Genomic DNA, 20902 nt, shown 5'->3' with positions numbered 1-20902 from the left:
TCGATGGACGAGTGCGCTACACTAATCGCCACAGTGTATGCATGATTAGTTCACGCCTAATCGGTCAATGAGTTTAAGATCGATGGTTGAGTGTGCTAGAGAAGCATGATCAGCAGAAGTTTTGTTTGGGCTGAGGCTGAGAACAGTATAACATAAAGATAAAGGGCCCGTTTGTCACGGTTCACGCCGGCTCCGGCTTCAGCACTGTAGCGCTACTGTAGCGCGGAGCCGGGTGAGCCACCCAAACCTGGCTTAGGCAGCCTCTGTGAACAGTGCTCGTGTCAGTGAGAGAATGGAGGCAGAGCTGCTTCGGTGAATAGTGTCGCTACAGTAGAGCTACAGTGTTTGCGCAGTGAAGCCGGAGCCGGCGTGAGCCGTGCCAAACGGGGCCAAAGAGATGTCCGTTTATTCAGAAATGTACAACAGATCCTAGCAGGTGATCGATACTGGCTGGCAACACCATCCATACAATACTGAAAACATAAGCAAACGCATCATGATACCATACGACAGCATGCTTAGAGGCTACTAGAACGTAGATGAAAACCATCAGCGCAGCAAGAACATACAACGGCGGCGGCCACCCAAGGGTCAGCCGCTGCGGGTCCAGACGACGTGGTCCTGCGGCAGGAAGTGGCAGACCGGCACGGTGCCGGGCTTCACGTTGAGCACCTGGAAGGCGACGTGCTTGGGGTTCCACCCGGACGTGTCGGCGTGGCACACCGCGACGGCGTCCACGGCCGTGCCGTCCCTGCCGAGCATCGACACCGAGTACGCCCGCGTCCGCCGCGTCTGGTGGCACGCGAACACGGCGTACGCGTACGGCTCCGCGTGGCAGGCGACGAGCCGGCCGCCGTCGTCGGCGCCCGCGCCCGCGCGCTTAACGCCGGTGATGGTGTACTCCTGCTTCGGTGAGTCCGGCCTCGCCACGACGGTGGAGACGGCCCTCACGTGGCTGGTCCCAAGGCCGGCCGTGGCGAAGTCGACCATGGACTCCAGCGACGTGGCGCAGGCCTTCTTCTCGCCCTTGGCCGCGGGCGCCTCGCAGTCGCGCAGCGTCTGCGCCATCTCCGCCGCCTCGACGGAGTCCGGGCTCACCGAGAAGCGGCCGAGGATCTCGGGCACCTTCTCGGAGGAGAACGGGATGGCATCGGCCTCGCTCCGGGGGAGGAACTTGGTACCGGGCACGGTGTTGGTGAACTGGACGGTCATCTTCTTGCCGGGGCGGAGCTCCTTCTCCTGGAAGAAGAGCGCGACGCTGGGGTCGTCGTGCAGCTGCGTCTCCGTCGCGGCGTAGTTGTATAGGAAAGGAGAGACGTTGACGTGGACGGGCTTCCCGCGGGGCTTCACGTTGACGCCAACCCCACCCTTCCCGACGCCCACCGTGGTGCCGCCGGGCTTGCCGTATCCGGGATTGACGCCGACGCCGACGCCACCTTTGCCGACGCCGACGGTGGTGCCACCCGGCTTGCCAGGATTGACGTTGACGCCAACACCTCCCTTCCCGACGCCGACCGTGGTGCCGCCGGGCTTCCCGCCGCTCCCTGGTTTGACGTTGACGCCGACCCCGCCCTTGCCGACGCCGACGGTGGTGCCGCCGGGCTTGCCATAACCAGGCTTGACGTTAACGCCGACTCCACCTTTCCCAACACCGACGGTGGTGCCGCCGGGCTTGCCGCTGCCAGGGTTGACGTTGACACCGACGCCGCCCTTGCCTACATCAACGGTCGTGCCCCCGGGCTTGCCATGCCCGGCGTCGACATGGACACCGCCCCAGCCGACGTTCACGGTCGTGCCGCCGGCTGTGCACGAGCAGGGAAGAGAAATGTTACGTATACGTTCGGTCGTTAGGCCTATGTATATGTACGTGCTGAGGGTCTGCAGCTGTTTAGTGGAGTATATACCTGGGGTGTTTAGGAGTTGGGAGAGGGAGCTTGGCATGGGCGTGTCGGGGAGAGCAGACTTCCAGTACTGATCCGGAGCTCGAGCTGCATGGCTTCCTACTGACGCAAGCTGCATGCAGCAGACCACAACAATCTCCCTATGCATCAGAGAACTTTCTCTTTTTTGTTTTGAAAGAGATGCGTCAGAGAACTTCAACCTTTTATAAGTTACATCATTAAGGGTGATAAGAATGTAAGCATCGCCTGAAAAAGCATCGATACAACAGCAGCAAAAGCTCCTACTACAAGCATACAACCTCTTTGCATGGTTTGAAGTCTGATCAGGCATGGTGTAAGCTAGCTGAACGCCTGAACCTCTTCTGAATGTTTTCCAGATTCACATAAATGTTTCGCCAAATGAACAGCGTATGCCACAGGGATCACTAGCAGCTAAAGTCTGAAGGAACTAGATGATGGGAGAAGATGCAGAGAAGACGAGTGAGCTGCGTGGTAGTGAGGGACTGACCAATAGGAAGCCAAGCAAGCCGGCGAGGAGCCTGTCCATGGACGACGAAGATGGCCAATGAGCAAGCTGAGATGATCCCGGTGTAAAGGAGGGCGATGCAGACGAGATGGCCTTGCTGCAGCCTGCAGGTGGCAGCATACTCCCCAATATTTATAACCCGAACTAGGAAGTAGATCGGAGGTTGAGAGAATTAATTGGCGCGAAAGAAACCAATAACTCGCTGCTGCCTGTCTGCCTGAGCCACGGCCGCCGGCCAGCCGCAGTACGGTGGTAGAGAGCCGTACGGTGGTAGAGCGCCGTTTAGTTGCAAACGCGAATTTTTTTAGTCACGTCAATAGTTTGAACAGATGTTGTCGGGAGGGTTTTTCGGGTACTAATTAAAAAATTAATTTCAGAACTCACTTGGAAACCACGAGACGAATCTTTTGAGGCCTTTGACCGCGTCATTAGCACATATGGGTTACTGTAGCACATATGACTAATCATGCAATAATTAGGCTTAAAAGATTCGTCTCGTCGTGTACATTCAAACTGTGTAATTAGTTTTATTATTTAATTATATTTAGTGCTTCATATATGTGTTTAAAGGGGAGGTGAAAATTTTTGGGTGAAAATTTTTGGGAACTAAACGGCCCCCTAGTGAGGCCACGGCGGCCACCGAGGACGCAGACGGCCGGCGCGGCCATGGCCCATGCGAACTGTATCGCGCGGCCCCTCAACCGCCCCCTTCCCGCCTCGCGCAATTCAATGCCCGTCGCCGTCCCATGCCGATGGGCGACGGCACCGGCCCGGCCGTCTGGTCGCGCGCCGCGCGGTGGTGCAGGTATCTGCGCTGCGAAGCCGCCTGCTAGCCACCTGCGCACAGGTCTGAACCGGGGCAAACTACGCTTGTTTAGCTAGAAGTCTAGAACATGGAGAAGCCGACTTGTAAAGGCAGAAGAAACATGCAGTTCTGTGCAAATGAAAGATCACGTCTCCTCCCTATTTTTTTCTACCGAGTTCATGCTGAATTACTGAGTATCGTGGATTGGTCTGATTCGATAGAGGATTGGTTTGTACGAGGAGCGTATGACATTTCGTCGCAAGTTCGCAACCATGAGTATATTGGTAGGATAGCATACGCGGATATACATTATTTCAATGGCATTAGGAAAAAAAAACAATGCAGCCGTCCCTGAACCAGATCTAGGACGGTCTCTGTACGGCAGATGCAGGGTATCACCGTATGGTTCGAAGCACTTAAGCCTTGTTTATATTTTTACCGTAAACCCGTAAACACAAAAAAAAAGTCACATGGAATATTTCGACATATGCATGAAATACTAAATGAAGTCTATTTACAAAATTTTTTACATGGCTAGGCTGTAAATCGCGAGACGAATCTAATGAGCCTACTTAATCCATGATTTGCAACAGTGATGTTACAGTAACCATCCGCTAATTATTGATTAATTATGGATTAATTAGTATCATTAGATTCGTCTCGCGATTTACAACTCATCTGTGCAAAAAAATTTATAAATAAAATTTATTTAGTACTTCAAATTAGTAAGATTCCAACGTAAAAATTTTTTGTGCTGGAATTAAACACGGCCTTATTACTACTGAGAGATGGCTATGCTGTCCGGCAGCGGCGTGCCTATAGATCGCTGCTGGCTGCTGGAGATGGAACCATCCACAGCCCACAGGGAGGGTGCACCTGCGCTGCGCTGACGGCGCGAGGCATCAATCGCGGTGGCGACTCCGAGCTGGACGACGGTAGGTCGATCTGAAGGCCGGCGGCCAAGTAATGGAGCGTGGAAACTAGGGGGCCAGTTCGTCTCCCGTCTGGTTGGGGGTTGGTTGGGGACAAGCACGAGCTTCACTTCCACTGATCCACGCGTGCGCCGCATCCATTCCGCCACCTTTCGGCGCCGCCGGACCATAGTTCTTCCACTCATTTCATCATGGTCGCGGAACGACGGAGCTGGCGTATTTGGGAACAGGACACCATGAGTCCATGACCAAGCTAGTATTCTTGTTGGTATTCTTTTTTTTTCTCTCCCTCGGTTTTACTTGCTTCATCGGTATCGTTGTACCTAGTGGCTTCGTCGGCGCTTGCTGCATCCGTGTACTCGATCTGTACCGGTCGAGTGCTCCTCTCACGGTACTGTTTCAAAAACGCCCCACTACATTTCAAATTAATTTCTTCGTCCCCAACGAAAGTTAGAAAAGGATCGCTATCGAATTAGGCCTACTGTACACCATTACAATTTTTTTCGCGACCGTGGCTGAGCACGTTTTTCATTATGAGGAAAGCCAACAACACACAATCTTGATGCGGCCAATCAGAGCTTAACCAACACAAGAGCACAAAGGACTAAAAATAGAGAAACACTAAAAAATATACACACAAATGAGAAAAAACAACAACACAGACAGCAGCAAAGCAACACGGAAAAAACAAAGGGCACGACCCACGCCTCTAACCAGAAATCTACAACTGAACCTGCTAGCAGAAACAACAACATCCAGGGTGCAAAGGTCTACGACCTAACAAAGGTGACAAAGCATCCACCCGATCAACGAACCACAGCGGCAAAGCATCCGCCCGAAGCAAACTTCAACCAACGCGACGACGGCGGCAAAGCATCCGCCAGACTGGAACGGCGGCAAAGCATCTACCAGCGAAGAGAAACCGACGACCAAGCACAACCCGGACGATGCAGATGAAATGAAGCAAAGGTAGACGCAGAAGTAGAAACTCTCAGAGGAGAGCAGATGACGGCCACCAGCAAAGCTTCCAAGACAACACCTCCATGAAAAAAACGACGCCACAGGCGCCGTCGTCGTCCGACCAACATGGTCTAGGTTTTCACCCGGAAAGACTAGCTGAAGAGGGTGGAAAAGGGCGGAAGGATGACGCCTTCAACAAGGTAAACGTCGTCATCGGTCCGCAAGCGGAACCAAGGCTTTCGCCACCAGCCCTTTCCAACCCAGAGCCGACGGCCGCCACAGCGCAGATGAGCCTGCCGGCCGGCACCCGCCGCCGACAGCGCCCAGAAAGTGAGGGCCACCAGCAGCCACACCCAGCGAAAGGGGCCGGCCACCGGCAGCCGCGAGCCCCGGAGAGGGGGTTCTGCGCACGGCGAGGGGCCGGCCACCGGCAACTGCGAGCCTCGACGAGGGGTGGACGCGCACGGCGAGGGGCAGGCCACCAGCAGCCACGAGCCCCGGCGAGGGAGAGCCGCACTCGGCAAGAGGGGGCGCCACCGGCCGCCGCATCATAGATGCCGGCACCAAGAGCCCGCCCGCAGCGTCCGGCGAGCCGGCCGCGGGCGCCGCCGCCGCCGCGCAGTCCCGCCACGCCGGCGGCCGCGCACGCTCCGTTGATGGGTGACGCCGAGACCGGACGCCGAAGCCGCCACAGGCCAGGCCGAGCAGCAGGCAACGCACGCGCCACCTGCAGCCGTCCGCCCCGCGCCCCCGACGCACGCCGCGCCAGGTCGGCGGCGCCGCCGCCGCCAGGACGCGCAGCAGCCAGCCGCCACCGCCGCAGGACAACCTCCGCCGCAGCCAGCTCCCGGCATGCCGAGAGCCCAGGAAGGCAGATCCGGAGGCCGAAGGGGCGGATCTGCCCGGCACCAGCCCGGATCTAGCCGCGGACAGCCGGAGCACGCCGCCGCCGCCATGGCTAGAGGTCAGCTCGAAGAGAGCGCGAGGAAGGAGGAAAGGAGAGGGAGAGGATAGTGGAGCCCCGCCGCCACCTTCCTTGTGGCTGCGCGGGCTTCCAGCGGCCACTCGGGTGGCGGCAAGGGGAGGGGGGCGGTGCTGGAGGGCCAGCGACGCCGGGGGTTCGGGCTCCGCCCGGGGCCAAAAACCACAACACTCACGAGAGGATTCGTACAATATACCATTACAAAATTTGAATTGGGGCCTTGACAACTGCACGAGCAGAATCAGAATGCTATCCCCCCGTCAGAAATGCTAAACAGCAATCAATCCGGGTTAATTCCTTCGCTATCCCCATCTTCGGTGGCGTCTCCCACTTCTCCGCCGTGTGCCACCGATCCCGAAAGGAAGAGGGAGCGAGTCGTCTCCGTTCCTTCTCTTCCTTTTCCCTCCTTTCGTTTGAGGCCCATGCTTTCGTTTGAGGTGGCGGCGATGCCTGCGTGGTTCTCGGCGGCAGCGATTTGTGCTGCACAACCGACAACCGTCGCAACAGCGGACCTCCAGAAAGCTACGGCTAGCGGTGACCAGAGTTTATTACCTGCCATGCTGGCGTGACGAACCCCGGTTGGTGCGCCTTGCCTTGCTCCGAGAAGAACTGATCAGGCCATTTCCAGAACCTCCGGTTCCCATACATTGCTCTCCATTCGCTTGAGAAGGCAACGTGACAAGAAGACCGACAAGATCTCGAGCCGCCGCCTGCTGACACCTGAATGCATGACAGAGGGTCACCGCTCCTCGCTCCGTGCATTTTCAATCGCCCATGAATGCCGTTAATTGCATTCACCAACCGTTGCTTGACTTGAAATTGACAGCACCGACACCCTTCCTGCTTTAGGAGTAAACACCAAGGCCAAGCTTGCGCGTCTCTCACTGACGAGAGGCTCTCACTGACGGATCGGACGCGCAGGTCCTGATCAGACATGACAGCGCGGATAAACGCGCGCGCGGCTAGAACGAGGGTTATCGCCAATTCTCCATGCTGCTATCCATCAGTCGGTTTAGTGGCGGAAAGCCAGCAGGCAGCAGCCGAGCACGACGCTGCCCTCCTTAAAGGATTTCCAACCGGCGCGGTTGGCCGTTGGATGATGGAAGGGCGGCGACGTTTGGTGGTTAATCTCGACCGGGAGCACAGCAGCATCACGTCTGCTAGCACCCTTGTGTCCTGCGTTGATTGATCCGGTACACGCGGCGCCGCCCCGGTGCAACGGCCAGCAGGAATCACGGGGATGCAGCTCCAACAGCTTGGCTACTGCAGCCTGCCGCTTAATTCGGCCGGAACCGGATCCCCTTACTTACTTTAAGTCAGCGGGACACTGTGGCTGACGTGTGGGCCACGCTCACATGGAGCCCACACGTCAGTGGCCCGAGTCCCGCTGACTTAAGTCAGCGGAGACTCATCCAATTCGGCCTACGCCCAGGGTTCAACTTACCGACGGTAAGGCGGTTCCCGGCTTTTGGCGGTATCGGTAAACCGACCGGTAAGCTCCGGTAACCGTTAAATACCGGACGAAATTGAAATTTAAATTCAAAAAACGGTAATCGTTGCTTACCGACCGGAAACCGCTGTTACCCGGTCGGTAACCTCTGATTTTTACCGGTAAACACCGTATGACGTCGGAAAATAAAAAATTTGGTAGCATTTCCACGTAATTTTATAAATATCATTGCACATGGTATATATCAAACAATTTTATAACATTCACACATACATAGAATAGAAGTTCATATACATATAAATAGAAATTCACATCCAAATCCATATAGATCATCACAACAATAGTCCATACAAATCATCACAACCATAGTCCTTACAAACTATCATCGCTAAAATTCATAATACATAGTATTCACACGATACATACCACATGGAATTTATTCTTCAGAATCATCCGGTTGATATGAGCCATAGCCATAGCCTCCATAGGCCCCATATGCGCCATATGCACCATATGCCGCATATCCTTCATCCTGCATAATGAAGGTGATGAATTTTCGATGAAACAATCAAATTAATACAAACTAGTTGCTAAACCGTCATTTACCTACACATTGGAAGCATCTTGCATGTTGGGTAATCTATAGCCAACATATGGAGGTGGCAAATAGGGTTGCATGTGGATCAGGTCAAATATTTTTTTTTGAACATTTGAACATGTTCCGCATTTTTTTAACGGGTTCCGCATTTTTTTTAACGGGCCTTAACGGGTTCCGCATTTTTTTTATTTTTTTCCGTGTCCAAACGCTTAAATATTTGAACATGTTCTATATCAGAATGATGTATGTCATCTCTACTTTCTTACCATATTTTTTCCTAATTTATTTCAATTTTTTTAAAATTCTAAATTTCGGCGAAATTTTTTAAAATTTACCGCCAGTACGTGTTGCCACCTATAGCAGTATCGGTAAATTTTGGCGGTTAGAGCATCTCCAAGAGTTTGCCATATTTTATTTGGCATATCTTGTGTTTTACCAACTTCTAAAAAGATATGCCAAGTAAAAAAAGAGCTTATCCCCAACAGTTTGGCATAATTCACTTGCCAAATCTAGATCTAACTTACATCAAGAACCCTGAGAGAGAAACAAAATTATATTTATGCCCTTCCACCTCTTGAAAACTTAAATCAGGAACCATTCTCTGTTATTTATTTCTTTTTTCACCCTCCCACCTGACTAGAAACCACGATGCCAACCGTGTGCCGCGCACGTATATTTACGCGCTGGAGGCTGGTTTTTCCCAAGTTGCCAAAAAATTATCAAGTCTTTTGACAAACTATTAGAAGAGTATTTTTAACATTTTTACCAAAAAATCATAGATGACTCAATTTGCAAAACTGCTGGAGTCAAACCCTGCCTGCGCCTGCGCCTGCTCCGTCCATGACATTGGTCGACGGCGCACCTAATGGCAGGCCTGCTCCTCCTTAATGCGGAGGAGATCGGCCTCCTTCCTCCACCTTTATGGACGGTTGCATGAAGCTTTCTTTCGTCAGAGCGAATGGGGGAGTGAGGTCGATCGATCCCTGCAACGGCTGAAAAGGATGGATCACTCGACGGTGTTGGGCAACGTCATGGCAGCTCAAGGATGGATCCGCGGATTGGAGCCAAGAGTTTTGCAGGTTTGCGATGGAGCGTAAGCTCTTGGAGAAATATTAGCATTCGGTACTCTTCGTGTGGTCAAGAAAATAGTATTAGGTAGAGTCGAATCCAGGGCTCCTATACATCTTGTGGAAGGTAGATAAACCATTCATTTTTAAAGCTCATTCGACCCAATTAGCTGTTGCAAACTTGTTCAACATTTTAATAGGAATCACTCAACATTTTCTATAAACAGGTTCAACATTTGACTTTAAATTGTTGGAACTGTAAATACGAAATGTTGAAATTAGAATCATGGAATGTTAAAAATAGTAAATTGAAATGTTGAAGGCGCTTCTTCGGCGAGCAGCCTGCTTCTTCTCCGGCTAGGTCGACGCGCAGCAGCGCGGGTCCGCACGGAGTGGCGGCAGCACGGGTGGGCAAGCAGCGGCCGGCGAGCTTGGTATGTGCTGGTGGCCGGCGACTCGGCACGCGGCGGCCGGTAAGCTCGGAGCGTGCGGGCAGCGGCGGCGCGCTCGCGCGTAGCAGCAATGACGGCGGGGCAGCACGCACAGCGGCATGGAGGCGTGGCCGCGGGGCATGGGAGGCACGGCGGCGGGGCAGGAGGACCGAAGGCGGTGTCCGCGCGAGCTTGCGTGGGTCGGCGGCGGGGCAGCACATAGTGGCATGGTGGTGCGCGGGACATGGGAGGCAACGGTGGCAGGGCAGGGAGGGCCGAAGGCGGTGCCTGCGCGGGCCTGCGTGGGTCGGCGGCGGGGCCACGGGAGGGAGGCGCGAGAGAGATGGTGAGAGTTAGTGTTTGGGTGTGTTGATTCAACGGTTGTAGATAGTTGCACGAATCTCAAATATTGAAAGATGAGGAAGAAAAAAAATCTACCAGAAGATATATAGGATTGGCCCTCGGATCCCACCTTGAACATTTTTTGGAGAGAGACCTGAGCATTGTATGGGCCGGACCGAGCTTGTGCTAGACCGAAAAAAGGCCCGATTTGTTCCGAACTGGGCGACAGGTCGGGCTTCGGCTAGGCCGTACCTACGGTTATTACTGTCTTGGGCAGTTGGGCCAGTCCTACGTGTGAGCTTGGCCCATTACGGTCGCAGTCGCTTTGAGGGGAGGCGTCGGCCTAGTGACCGCAGAAGGTGACCCATGATTCTCTTTTTCCGAGAATAAAACATAGGCAAAAGTTAGCCCTTGGTTGTCAAATTATCTTTTGTGGTGGGAGGAGACATGAAGAAGAATCCAAATCTGGTTCCCCAGAAATATCTCCAAAAAGCACTAAAAAAAATCTTCCCAGAAGCCGAAAAGGGCAAGGTGTGCGATGTCACCATGACATGTTGCCACGTCTGAACTAGCATTCGAGTAGAGCACAAGTCCACAGCCCACAGGGAGCTGCAGCTGGAGGTAGGAGAAGCAGGATCGCCCCCGAGGGAGGGGTACGGTGATACAGTGCCAGTGGGAACTTTTGGAAATAAGCAACGGAAGAGCCTCCGTTTAGGGAATTCCCCGTTTAGTCTCGACTCTTGACGGGGCGGGGTGCGCGATCTGATTTCCTGATTTTCCATGGCGGGACTTCTGAACGTTCCCAGCTTCTGCTCCGCGAATGGCTTCTGGTCGCCTCAAGTCTCAACCTGTACATAGAACATGTCTCTGTTCTCCAATCAGGACTTGAATCTTCAACGTAACAGCCTAACAGGTTCCTTTTTCACTCTTAGAACAGGGAGAAAGAACACCTGCTCTCCCGTTACCAGGTTTTACAACGCACAAACAAACATACATCAACATCTGAATACACACATCCAACACTGAATCCAACTACTACTAAGCACTAACCGGGCTCTGTTTACTCCATAATCACCACACTAACTTTTCTTTCTCAGCTCTGCATAACAAACCCGTTCACCGTGTACAAACCACTAGAGTACTAAACTAGCCGATAAAACGGAGGCAAAGTTATGCTACGAGTCATATATACACACTACTACTACAGGTCCACCTGTCTGTCCCTATCCACCCTAGTAGAACACTTGGCCGAGGACAGAGAAGGGGAACGGCACGGCGCCCCTGCCCTGCGCCGCCAGCTCCGCCGCGGCGTCGCCCGCGACGGCCGCCTCTGCCCCGGCCCCGACCCGGCGGCGCTTGCCGGGCGCCTTGACGGCCGGCAGCGGCGGCGGCGCGCCCTTGCCGGCGGCCGCCAGCTCCTCCTCCTTGGCGAGCATGGCGCGCAGCACGACGCCCGGGTCGTCGGCCAGCTTGGCGAGGAACGCCATCATCTGGCCCGGGCGGCTCTCGGCGGCGCGCAGGCGGCGGTCCATGGCCTGCAGCTCCTCCTCCATGCCCCGCTGCTCCTCCCGCAGGCGCTGCACGGCGCGGATGGTGCCGCGCACCTCCTCCCCCTCCTCGCCCAGCTCCCGGCCGCCGCCGGCGGCCTTCTTTTTTTTGCGCGCGATCAGCGGCAGCAGGTGCGCCTGCCCGCGCAGGAACGACTCGTGCGCGAACTCCCACCGGTCCGTGTCCACCTTCCTGAACCCCTGGAAATCGCCAGGAAATTGTTGCCATCATGCATGAGCTCATTTCATCACACGGCCGCAAGAGGAGATCGCTAGAGAGTTGGGGGGGCGTGGAGCAGGAGCTCGATCACGTACGTAGGTGTTGAGCTGGCGGACGAAGCTGGCGAAGTTGCGGTGCTTGAAGTAGGAGGGCAGGAGGTAGTCGGAGAAGGCGGCGGGGTCGAGGACGAGGAAGGTGTTGCTGGCGCCGCCCCAGCGCACGACGGCGTCCGTCGCCGGGTCGCTCACCATGTGGAACGTCTTGGCGACGAACGGCGCGACGGCGACCGCCTCCTCCTGGCGATGCTGCTGCTGCGCGCCTCCCCCGCCGCCGCCGCCGAAGCCGGCGTGGAGCTGCAGGTGGTCCTTGCACTCGCTGCCCATCATGACGCGCTAGAACAAGTGAACAAAACAGGTAGTCCTTGCACTCGCTGCCCAGTACTCTGCACTCTGCAGAGCGCGCACGGCCGGCGAAGAACCGGATAAGAACTCCGCTCTCTTGTGTCGCTGATCGGTGTGGCCTTGCCGGCTTTATTCTTCTGCTTCGTCGGTGCGGGGCGACCGGGCGAGTCCTACGTGTCCACACAGATATTTGTGTTGTGTCCGAGGGCGGTAAAGGAAGCCGCGGCCGCCTCCTCTCCCTATGTGTATGTCGGCCGCGGGGGAGGGGGCCAGGTGGCCCGGCGCCCGGCGGCAACAAATGGAGGCATGTGATTTGCGCGGTGATGTACTGATGTGGCGCTGGTGGTGTGCCGGATTTGGGGAGGATTCGGTGCCCGTCGCGCACGGGACACGTGTGCGCGGCCCGGCGCTCGTGCAAAGTGCCGCGCTGTCTCCCGGGCATGGGCATCTCCGCTAGCGGACGCCGCGCTTTTCTTTTCCTTTTCTGTTGGAGCCTGTTGCGCTTTTTGAGTGTGCATGCGATCTGATATACTACTTGGACGGGATCGACGGCAGGTCGACGAACGGTCAGATCGCCGGAGGGAAAAGGCTTGGTGTTCGGATCACAGGATTTTTTTTAAAAAAAGATGGGTCACAGGATTTTTACTTGGGTGCAAAGCAGCGATGCAGAGTTGTTGGATTGATCTCCTTTCTAATAGTCCCAACAGACTTTTGGACCTTTAATCCGCGCCCTGATCGGGGACGCCCAACCCAACACATGGTTGGTGGGCCCCCGTTGCGCTGCGCTATAAAGAGAGGTGGAGGCCGGCGGCACAGTACGAAGTTCGCCGTGCGCCGCCAAACCCACCGAAAAACCCTAGCCCGATCTGAGAGTGCGCAGAAGCAATGGGAAGCCGCCGCCTCTGCGCCACACCAGACGTCGTCCTCGACTCCACTGGCGTCTCCACCGCCGCTGCCGCCATCGTCCTCGACTTGTCGCCATTGGCACCGTCGTCCACGACAACGCCGCCGCGATCGTGAAGTTGCTGCATCACTCGCCGCTGCCCTAGAGCAGATCTTCATCAGCGAACCAGAGATGGCCGCCGGATCGAGTTCAAGCGCTGGTGGTGATGGTCTCTCCCTCTCTCCCTCTGTGTACTCTATATTCTAGATCTAGGACCCCTTTGTACTCATAAAAAGAAAAGAGAAAGGAAATACCCGCTTGATTCGTGCACTAGTCGATCCTAAAAGTTTTAACAATGGTATCAATCGCCTTGCTAGTGCATAGATCCAGTAGGGGAAAAGACGGATTCGAACTCGAATCAAAAGACTCAGAGAAAGGAAAAGCAAATCGATCTCGAATCGAAAAGATTTTCAAACCCTAACCCTAGCAAAAGAGGAAAGAGGGGCGGCGGACTTACCTGGGTCTTGCCGCCGGCACCACCGCCGATGTGCGGCAAAGAAACCCGCCGCCGCTCGTCGGGGCGGAGCACACCGAGGAGCCTCAGCTCGCCACCGGGACGCCGGAGGCGCATGCGCGTGGGCTCGAGAGGGCACCGTCCACAGCTCACTCGACGGCGGCGCACTCAGTCCGACGAGTGCGCTCGCCGGCGAGGAAGCCGCGGCGACACCGCCATCTTCCCCGGCCACCCATGGCCGCCACCGTGTGTGAGAGGAAAGGGGGAGGAAAGAGAATGAACCCTAGGGTTCGGGGAGCGCCGGCCGTCGCCGGTTTTGTTCGCGCGACGCGCGCGGGCGGCCGTCGGATTCAGATCCGACGGTGAGGGGGCGACGCGGCGGTGAGAGGGCCAGATTTGGCCCAAGAGGGGCGCGGCGCCGGTCCGGTTTGGCGGCCTGGCCGTCAGCTGTTGGGCCGGAGCCCCGAGCGGCGCGCGCGCTGAGTGGACCGGGCTGATTTCTCGCCCATGCCGCTTCAACAGTGCAAGATTTAATTCATTTTGTTATTTTTTCAGAAGCATTTTTTTGATGTTTTTTGTAGTCTTTTGATCTCTATTCAAATTTGAACCAACGGGATAATTTGTCTTAGAGAAAAGCAAAGTTTTACAGTCATATTGCTTCTGAATAAATGTAATTTTCATGTTTCCGCTGCAAAGATTAAAGTTATTGCTCTTTAATTTAATTCGAACCAACGAGACAATTAAATTTAAGAGCATGTTTAAAGAGTTTTCTTGAGAAGTGAATTATGATATTGTTATTTTCTGACCAACGTTGTTAATAGCAATATTATAATTTTTGGTATAATTCTTGTGCATTTATTTCTATTTCTGCCCAACGGTGATATAGATTTAATTGCATAAACAGTTGTATGTTCTATTTTGACCAACGTTGGAATTATTACATGCAATTGTTGTTATTATATTCTCACTATTTTTTTGAAATTTTCAGCGGGGATGAACTTGATGGGATTCATCAATCACATCCCAACTCTAAAAGGAGACAACTATGGCGAATGGATCAAGAAGGTTGATCTTGGTTTCGTCTGTGGAGAGGTGGATGAGATGATCACCACTCCAAAGCCCATTGAGCCACCGGCTCCAGTGAGAGGGGAATCTGACACTAATGCTGAGTGGCAGGAAAAGAAAAGGGACTATGCTCCTTTAAAGATGGCTTATGATCTCCAAAAGATAAAGTGGAATAATGCCAACAAGAAATGTGTGGCAGTGATAAAGAACATAAAAATTGATCCTAACATTTTGGGTTCAATTGGAGAGTGTGATTCAGCTGCAGAGTACCTTGAAAAGATAAAGAACCAGTTTACTGGTTCTTCAAAGACTTATGCCACACAGATCATAGAGCAGTTGGTCACAAAGAGGTACTATGGCAATACCGGTACAATAAGAGATCATATCATGGGGATGTGCACCTTGAACTCCAAGCTCCAACCTATGAACTTGGATCTCAAGGAAGAGTTTATGGTGCACCTGGTGTTCGCCTCTCTGCCAAAAGAGTTTGCAACGTTCGTTGTAAACTATAACTCACAGCTAGAGAAGTGGAATATGGAAAAGACAATTGGCATGTGTGCACAAGAGAAAGATAGACTCAAGAAACAGAATAATGGGTCTATCAATTTTGTGCATAATAACAAGAAAAGGCCCTTCCATGCTGCTTCTTCATCTAAAACCAAAGACAAAGCCCCTATGCCACAGAAGTATCAGCAACAGCGCCCTCCAGCTCAAGATGAGTGCTTCCACTGCCATGACAAGGGGCATCGTAAAGCAGATTGTACCGGTGTTATCGCCATAAATTAACAGGGTTAATTAATGGGCCGAGAGCAAGTTGGGCTTAGTGCGAAAATTAAAGAAGCTTGTGAATCGGCTGTGTTACCACCAAAATTTGGTCGAGAAGGATATGGGCCGAAGCTGCCGATGGGCCTATACAGATTGTCCAGGGAAGAGGCGATTGTGGTCCATGCCAAGAGCCGATGGACTCTTCTTATCTGTGTGCGTCGGGAGCCAATGGTCTTTCTTTATCTGTAATCATTAGAGATAGATTAGTTTTCGTATTGGACTAGGTTTTGTTTAACTTGGTCGTCAAGTCTACAAGACTATAAATATGTACCCTATGACATTTGTAAAGGGAGAACGTCATCACGTTTTACAAACAACAACTCTTGGCACACCGCCACCCGTAATTCTAGGGTTTCGTCCAAGTAAACGCCATGCTGCCCTGATCACTTCTTGCGGTCAGGGCAGCATTATTTTTGCTTTTACCTTGGTATTACTCGTACTGAAGTATTTTTTATGGCGAGTAGTGCTAGTTATCCTAATTTTCGTAGCATAAATTTTAGTAGATTCATCGTGCTTTTGTTGCTTATCATCTACGAACATCATGTCATCTCCGCGCGATCATGTTTTAATCTTATACTAATTCTCGTTGCATAGAATTAGTCGTGTAGGGATGACACTCTGCTCCTTTTTTATCTAGTAGATCTAATCTGTTATGGTTAGTTCTTATACTTAAGAATTGGCGTAATATCTGCTAGTTTAGGCCTTGCAAACGGGTTGGACGATCCGGCAACGTATTAGATGCTTTGCCTTGATCTTAATAGGGATTGATCCGGGAATCGGCTTTCGCTTGTTCTTAGGCCTCTTTTCTGGTCAAGGTTTGGTTATCTTTTACGGTCGTTAGGCCTAACCACGTGTAGGATGTTCCGATCTAGCAGTGAAGCTTTTACCGTCGTAGATTAGATTAGCTAGATTTAATTGAAGCAGTTCTTGCAGTTATTTGGTTTATCCATTACCATCTGGATATGCAGATCCAATCTGACAACGGGACTCGATCGGCTCTTTAAAGCCGATGCAAGAGTCTTCCCGGGGAGCGGACCACGGCTCGGACTAATGTTTACACGTGTCTGTGTTTGTAGGCAAATCGTCAAAGGCACGTTCGCACCCTTCTGATCGGGTATAGATCAGGTGGCACGCCCTGCATCTCCGGAAGCGATGGCGTGTGCCAGGATCTGGGCCGTTGACCGAGGGACCGGTGCCAGCCAGCGCCCCGGCAGCCTCCCGGCAGCCTCCCGGCTCCTCGTGTTGCCTGTCACTACTCGCCGGTGGGTTTTGACCGACAACACATTCTGGCACGCCCAGTGGGACACTCATCAGCAACAACGTCCACCGCCGGAATGACTGGACCTCAGAGCCAAGCGCCGATCACCAGCCCTGTCACGTATAAAGAGCTGACCCCCGAGCACAAGCAGAAATACGATGAGGGCAAAGCTCAGTTCGAAGCCGATCTCATTGGCTCTTTCGAGAGGACCCGCAACCACGGCATCAGGTGGAAGGGGTTCTCACCCGAAGGCGCTCTCGACAACATTGACTTGTCCGTACCATCAGAGGAGCGCACCAGAGCCCTGCGCTAGAAGATGAACTACATGGTGGCTCACACGCTTCATCGGCACTCAGAAAGCCTGGTGAATGAGCTCGAGTGTGTGGCACATCGTGTCGTCCAAGAGGTGATCAAGAACCAGTACTCCCCATCAGGACCAATCCTAGGGAGTCACAGGGGAGAGGACTCACTTCAGTCTAGGCCGCCAATACCGTATTCGCTCAAAAATCCAGGTCTGCAGGCTTCGCCGATCTACGTCGTCTACAAGATCGGCGGTGATCCCGGGGAGGGCCAGTTCCTGAACGAGCCGCCTAAGGAGATCCCGCACGGCTACACGTGCGTGTACATACCTGACAGCATCAGTACAACTCGCGCGGGACATCTGGTGGGTACATGAGCTTCAGGTGCAGATGCGGAGAAACAGGCATGGCTAGCGAAGTTCGCTACCGGGCCGAGTGCTGAGCCCTCGGCCCCAGGAGTTCTTAGTGTGGATCAGATCAGCGCAATATTAAGGGATCAGTTCGGCATTCTGCCCAAGAGAAAGGCGATCGGCCATTCCAAGCCGTACCCAAGCAAATACGACTTGATCCCGTTACCACCCAAGTATCGGCTCCCGGAGTTCACCAAGTTCAGCGTGTCAGAAGGGGCCAGCTCCATCGAGCATGTGAGGTGATACCTAACTCAACTCGGGATGATTTCGGTATCGGATCCTCTGAGGGTCCGGTTCTTCTGTCAGTCTCTCACGGGTTCAGCCTTTGGATGGTACACATCATTGGCCCCAGATTCGATCCGCACTTGGAGGCAGCTGGAAGATCAGTTCCACACCCAGTATCACTCAGAGGCTGCTGAAGTCGAGATTGCCGACCTCGCCCAAGTCAAGCAGAAGCGAGGGGAAAGTGTGTCGGAGTACGTGCAGCGCTTCAGAGAGGTTAAGAATCGATGCTACTCATCGCGCATCACAGAAAAAGAGGCAGTCGATTTGGCAGTTCTGGGGCTCGCTAAGCCGATCAAGGATCTGGCTTTTCAGTTGGAATTCAGCTCTCTTGCGCACATGGTACAGAAGCTCACGACGTATGAACACTATCACCCTGAGCTGTACCAGGAAAAATTCAAGTGCCATGTGAATATGGCCCAAACAGATGATTCTGATGATTCTAGCGGGGAACAAGAAGTGGCTGTGGCAGAGTGGACCCGGGGGGCAAACCCCGTCCCGTGCAAGTGGGTCAAACAGAAGGGGCTTGTGAAGGGCTTTGATTTTGACGTGGCAAAGGCAGAGCAGATATTCGACTTACTGCTAAAGGAAAAGCAGTTGAAGCTCCCAGAGAATCACAAGCTGTCAACGACGCAAGAGCTGCAGGGGAGACTGTACTGCAAGTGGCACCACTCGTTCACCCATGCCACGAATGACAGCAAGGAGCTGCGTCGGCAGATCCAATCGGCTATCGAGCAAGGCCGATTAATTCTGGCCCAACACACGATGAAGGTGGATAGTCAACCATTCCCACAAGCTAACATGGTGGAGCTGTCGGATTCTAGACCTGAGGGCCAGAACTTGGCGTTCCAGATTAACATGGCGGGACCCATGCGCCGCCGTAACGAGCAGAGGAAAGAGGCCGCTTCTGGCAAACGGCCCCAGGATGAAGACGAGCCGGAGCAGCAACATGTTACTGAAGAACAAGTGCGTCACATCCGCAATCAACTCCCAGCTTCCAATCGGTTTCTGGAAAAATACCATTATCAGTACAAGTTGCATCGCCGATATGAATCGGAAGAGGAGGAGTATGAGCACCGCACAGGGAGGACGCTGGGGAGGCGCCAGGCTATACGCGACCACTGGCATTGCCTGTTCTTCAGGTACTGTTGGAATTCTGGTATGAGCCGATTGCCTACTATCGATGATTGCTTGGAGTGCAGGCCTCGAGGACGCCAGCCAGGCGAGATGTCGGTGTTCCAGCGCTTGGGGCCCAACGCACATCACGACGACCACATTGAGCGGCCATCCAGGGATGAACTTGAGCTAGAAGGGGAAGATAAGTATCATCATCCACGATGGTGTCCTGACGGGCTCAGCCGCTCACAGAAGCGCAGAGTGCAGCGCTTACGCAATCTCTAGGAGGCAGAAACAAGGTACCTCGACGTGTTGAGGAAAGCGCGTCCGTATCTCGCGGAGCAAGTCAGGTACCCGCGAAGGGTGGAAAGGCGCCGTCCAAGGAGGGAGTGGTGCCCCCAAGCAGCCAAGAGCTGATGAAAAGCCATCGGCTGATGTGAATATGGTGTTCGTGCTCCCGTCAGAGTTTCGGGCGCCCCAACCGGAGGAATTGGCTGTCGCGCAGCTGGATCTTGGCCCACAGACGATCATCTTCGAGAAGCCCAAGGAGAAAAGCTACAAGCACCTGAAGGGATTATATCTCAAGGGTCTCATCGACGGCAAGCCTGTGAACAGGATGTTGGTCGACACTGGCGCCACGGTCAATCTAATGCCGTACTCACTACTGCGCCGATTGAGTCGTTCTGCTGCTGATCTTATCAAGACCAACGTGATGCTCAATGATTTCAACGGCCAGCCGTCGGAGGCACAGGGCGTCCTCAATGTGGAGTTGACAGTTGGCCGCAAGACCGTCCCAACCTCGTTCTTCATCGTCAATAGTAAGAGTACGTACACAGTGCTGCTTGGGAGGGATTGGATTCATGCCAATTATTGTGTTCCTTCCACGATGCACCAGTGTTTGGTCCAATGGGATGGCGATGAAGTGGAGGTGGTCCGTGCAGATGACTCCAGTGAGGTTTCGCTCGCAGACATGAACGCCTGGGACGCGGAAGGGCAAGAGCCGATCTCAGGGATCGCGCTGGAAGACTGTGATCGGATCGAAGTGACAAAAAAATGGATTGAGGCTGGTCTTATCCACTGGCCTCACAGAATAAATACATCCTGGCATGCTACGGAGCCTAGCAGGTTTAGAGAGGCTGGTCCCAACGACCGGCCCCAAAAAATAGACAATTCTTGTTTAGAGTCGAAACTGTTACATTGCGGACAGACTTTAGCCTGCTCTGGCAGTTGGTTAATTAATGAGCATTCAGTTTCGAGGGGTAATACAGAGACGGCCGGCCCGTGCGGTCGGCCGAAAATTTTCTTTTGTCATCTCCCCGTGTTTGCTGTCGACGTGGCAGATGATAACGAGTCGCCTACGTCCACAGTCAATTTTACAGGCGACGGCAAGTTGGGGTACGGGTTTACATCAGCTGACGATTTGGAGGAAGTTGATATCGGTCCCGGGGATAAGCCGCGACCAACATTTATCAGCAAGAAGCTAGACCTGGGCCTGCGTGAGCCGATGATAGCACTGTTGAAGGAATACCGGGATTGTTTCGCGTGGGATTATACTGAAATGCCTGGTCTAGATAGAAGCATCATCGAACATCGGCTCCCGCTTAAGAAAGGATTTCGGCCGTTTCAACAACGAGCAAGGCAGATGAAGGCTGAAGTCCTGGAGGAGGTCAAGAAAGAGGTGCAAAAGATGTTGGACGCAGGGTTCATCAGGCCATGTAGGTATGCAGAATGGATCTCCATTGTGGTCCCTGTACAGAAGAAGGATGGCCGATGGAGAGTCTGCGTGGATTTCAGAGACCTCAACAGAGCAACGCCAAAGGACGAATATCTGATGCCCGTCACAGAAACGTTGATCAATGCCGCTGTCGGTCACAAAATGCTGAGCTTTATGGATGGTAACGCCGGCTACAACCAGATCTTCATGGCCCTAGAGGATATAAGCAAGACCGCGTTCAGAGTACCAGGCGCGGTCGGCTTGTTCGAGTACTTGGTTATGACCTTTGGATTGAAAAATACCGGCGCAACGTATCAACGCGCCATGAATTATATTTTTCATGATCTCATCAGCAAGCTGGTAGAAATCTACAT

At 53.4% G+C, this 20902-nt stretch overlaps 2 protein-coding genes across 2 annotated transcripts; both read right to left on the bottom strand.

Annotated features, from left to right (window-relative positions):
- Positions 1–391: 391 nt before the first annotated feature.
- LOC120707940 (BURP domain-containing protein 3-like) lies at positions 392–2567 on the bottom strand. Its single transcript, XM_039993001.1, has 3 exons — positions 2410–2567; positions 1905–2013; positions 392–1802 (listed from the first exon to the last, which is right to left on the bottom strand). The coding sequence occupies exons 1-3, from the start codon at positions 2545–2547 to the stop codon at positions 592–594; spliced, it is 1458 nt and encodes a 485-aa protein (XP_039848935.1). The 5' UTR covers positions 2548–2567; the 3' UTR covers positions 392–591.
- Positions 2568–10886: 8319 nt separating this feature from the next.
- On the bottom strand, positions 10887–12412 carry LOC120707939 (heat stress transcription factor C-1b-like). The gene is made up of 2 exons (XM_039993000.1): positions 11857–12412; positions 10887–11742 (listed from the first exon to the last, which is right to left on the bottom strand). The coding sequence occupies exons 1-2, from the start codon at positions 12145–12147 to the stop codon at positions 11227–11229; spliced, it is 807 nt and encodes a 268-aa protein (XP_039848934.1). The 5' UTR covers positions 12148–12412; the 3' UTR covers positions 10887–11226.
- Between the last annotated feature and the right edge of the window lie 8490 nt (positions 12413–20902).

Source organism: Panicum virgatum, chromosome 5K (genome assembly GCF_016808335.1).
Source record: "Panicum virgatum strain AP13 chromosome 5K, P.virgatum_v5, whole genome shotgun sequence".
In the NCBI taxonomy this organism is placed as follows: domain Eukaryota; kingdom Viridiplantae; phylum Streptophyta; class Magnoliopsida; order Poales; family Poaceae; genus Panicum; species Panicum virgatum.
The sequence above is the reverse complement of the archived record's forward strand: the minus strand, read 5'-3'. Positions and strand labels throughout refer to the sequence as shown.

Excerpts from the sequence above, each read along its gene's own strand:
- LOC120707940 (XM_039993001.1), bottom strand. The coding sequence starts at position 2,547 with ATGCTGCCACCTGCAGGCTGCAGCAAGGCCATCTCGTCTGCATCGCCC. Across the intron at positions 2,014-2,409 it reads GCTTGCTTGGCTTCCTATTG|CTTGCGTCAGTAGGAAGCCA; the intron begins GTCAGTCCCTCA and ends TGCTGCATGCAG. Across the intron at positions 1,803-1,904 it reads CCAACTCCTAAACACCCCAG|CCGGCGGCACGACCGTGAAC; the intron begins GTATATACTCCA and ends GCTCGTGCACAG.
- LOC120707939 (XM_039993000.1), bottom strand. The coding sequence starts at position 12,147 with ATGATGGGCAGCGAGTGCAAGGACCACCTGCAGCTCCACGCCGGCTTC. Across the intron at positions 11,743-11,856 it reads TCCGCCAGCTCAACACCTAC|GGGTTCAGGAAGGTGGACAC; the intron begins GTACGTGATCGA and ends GGCGATTTCCAG.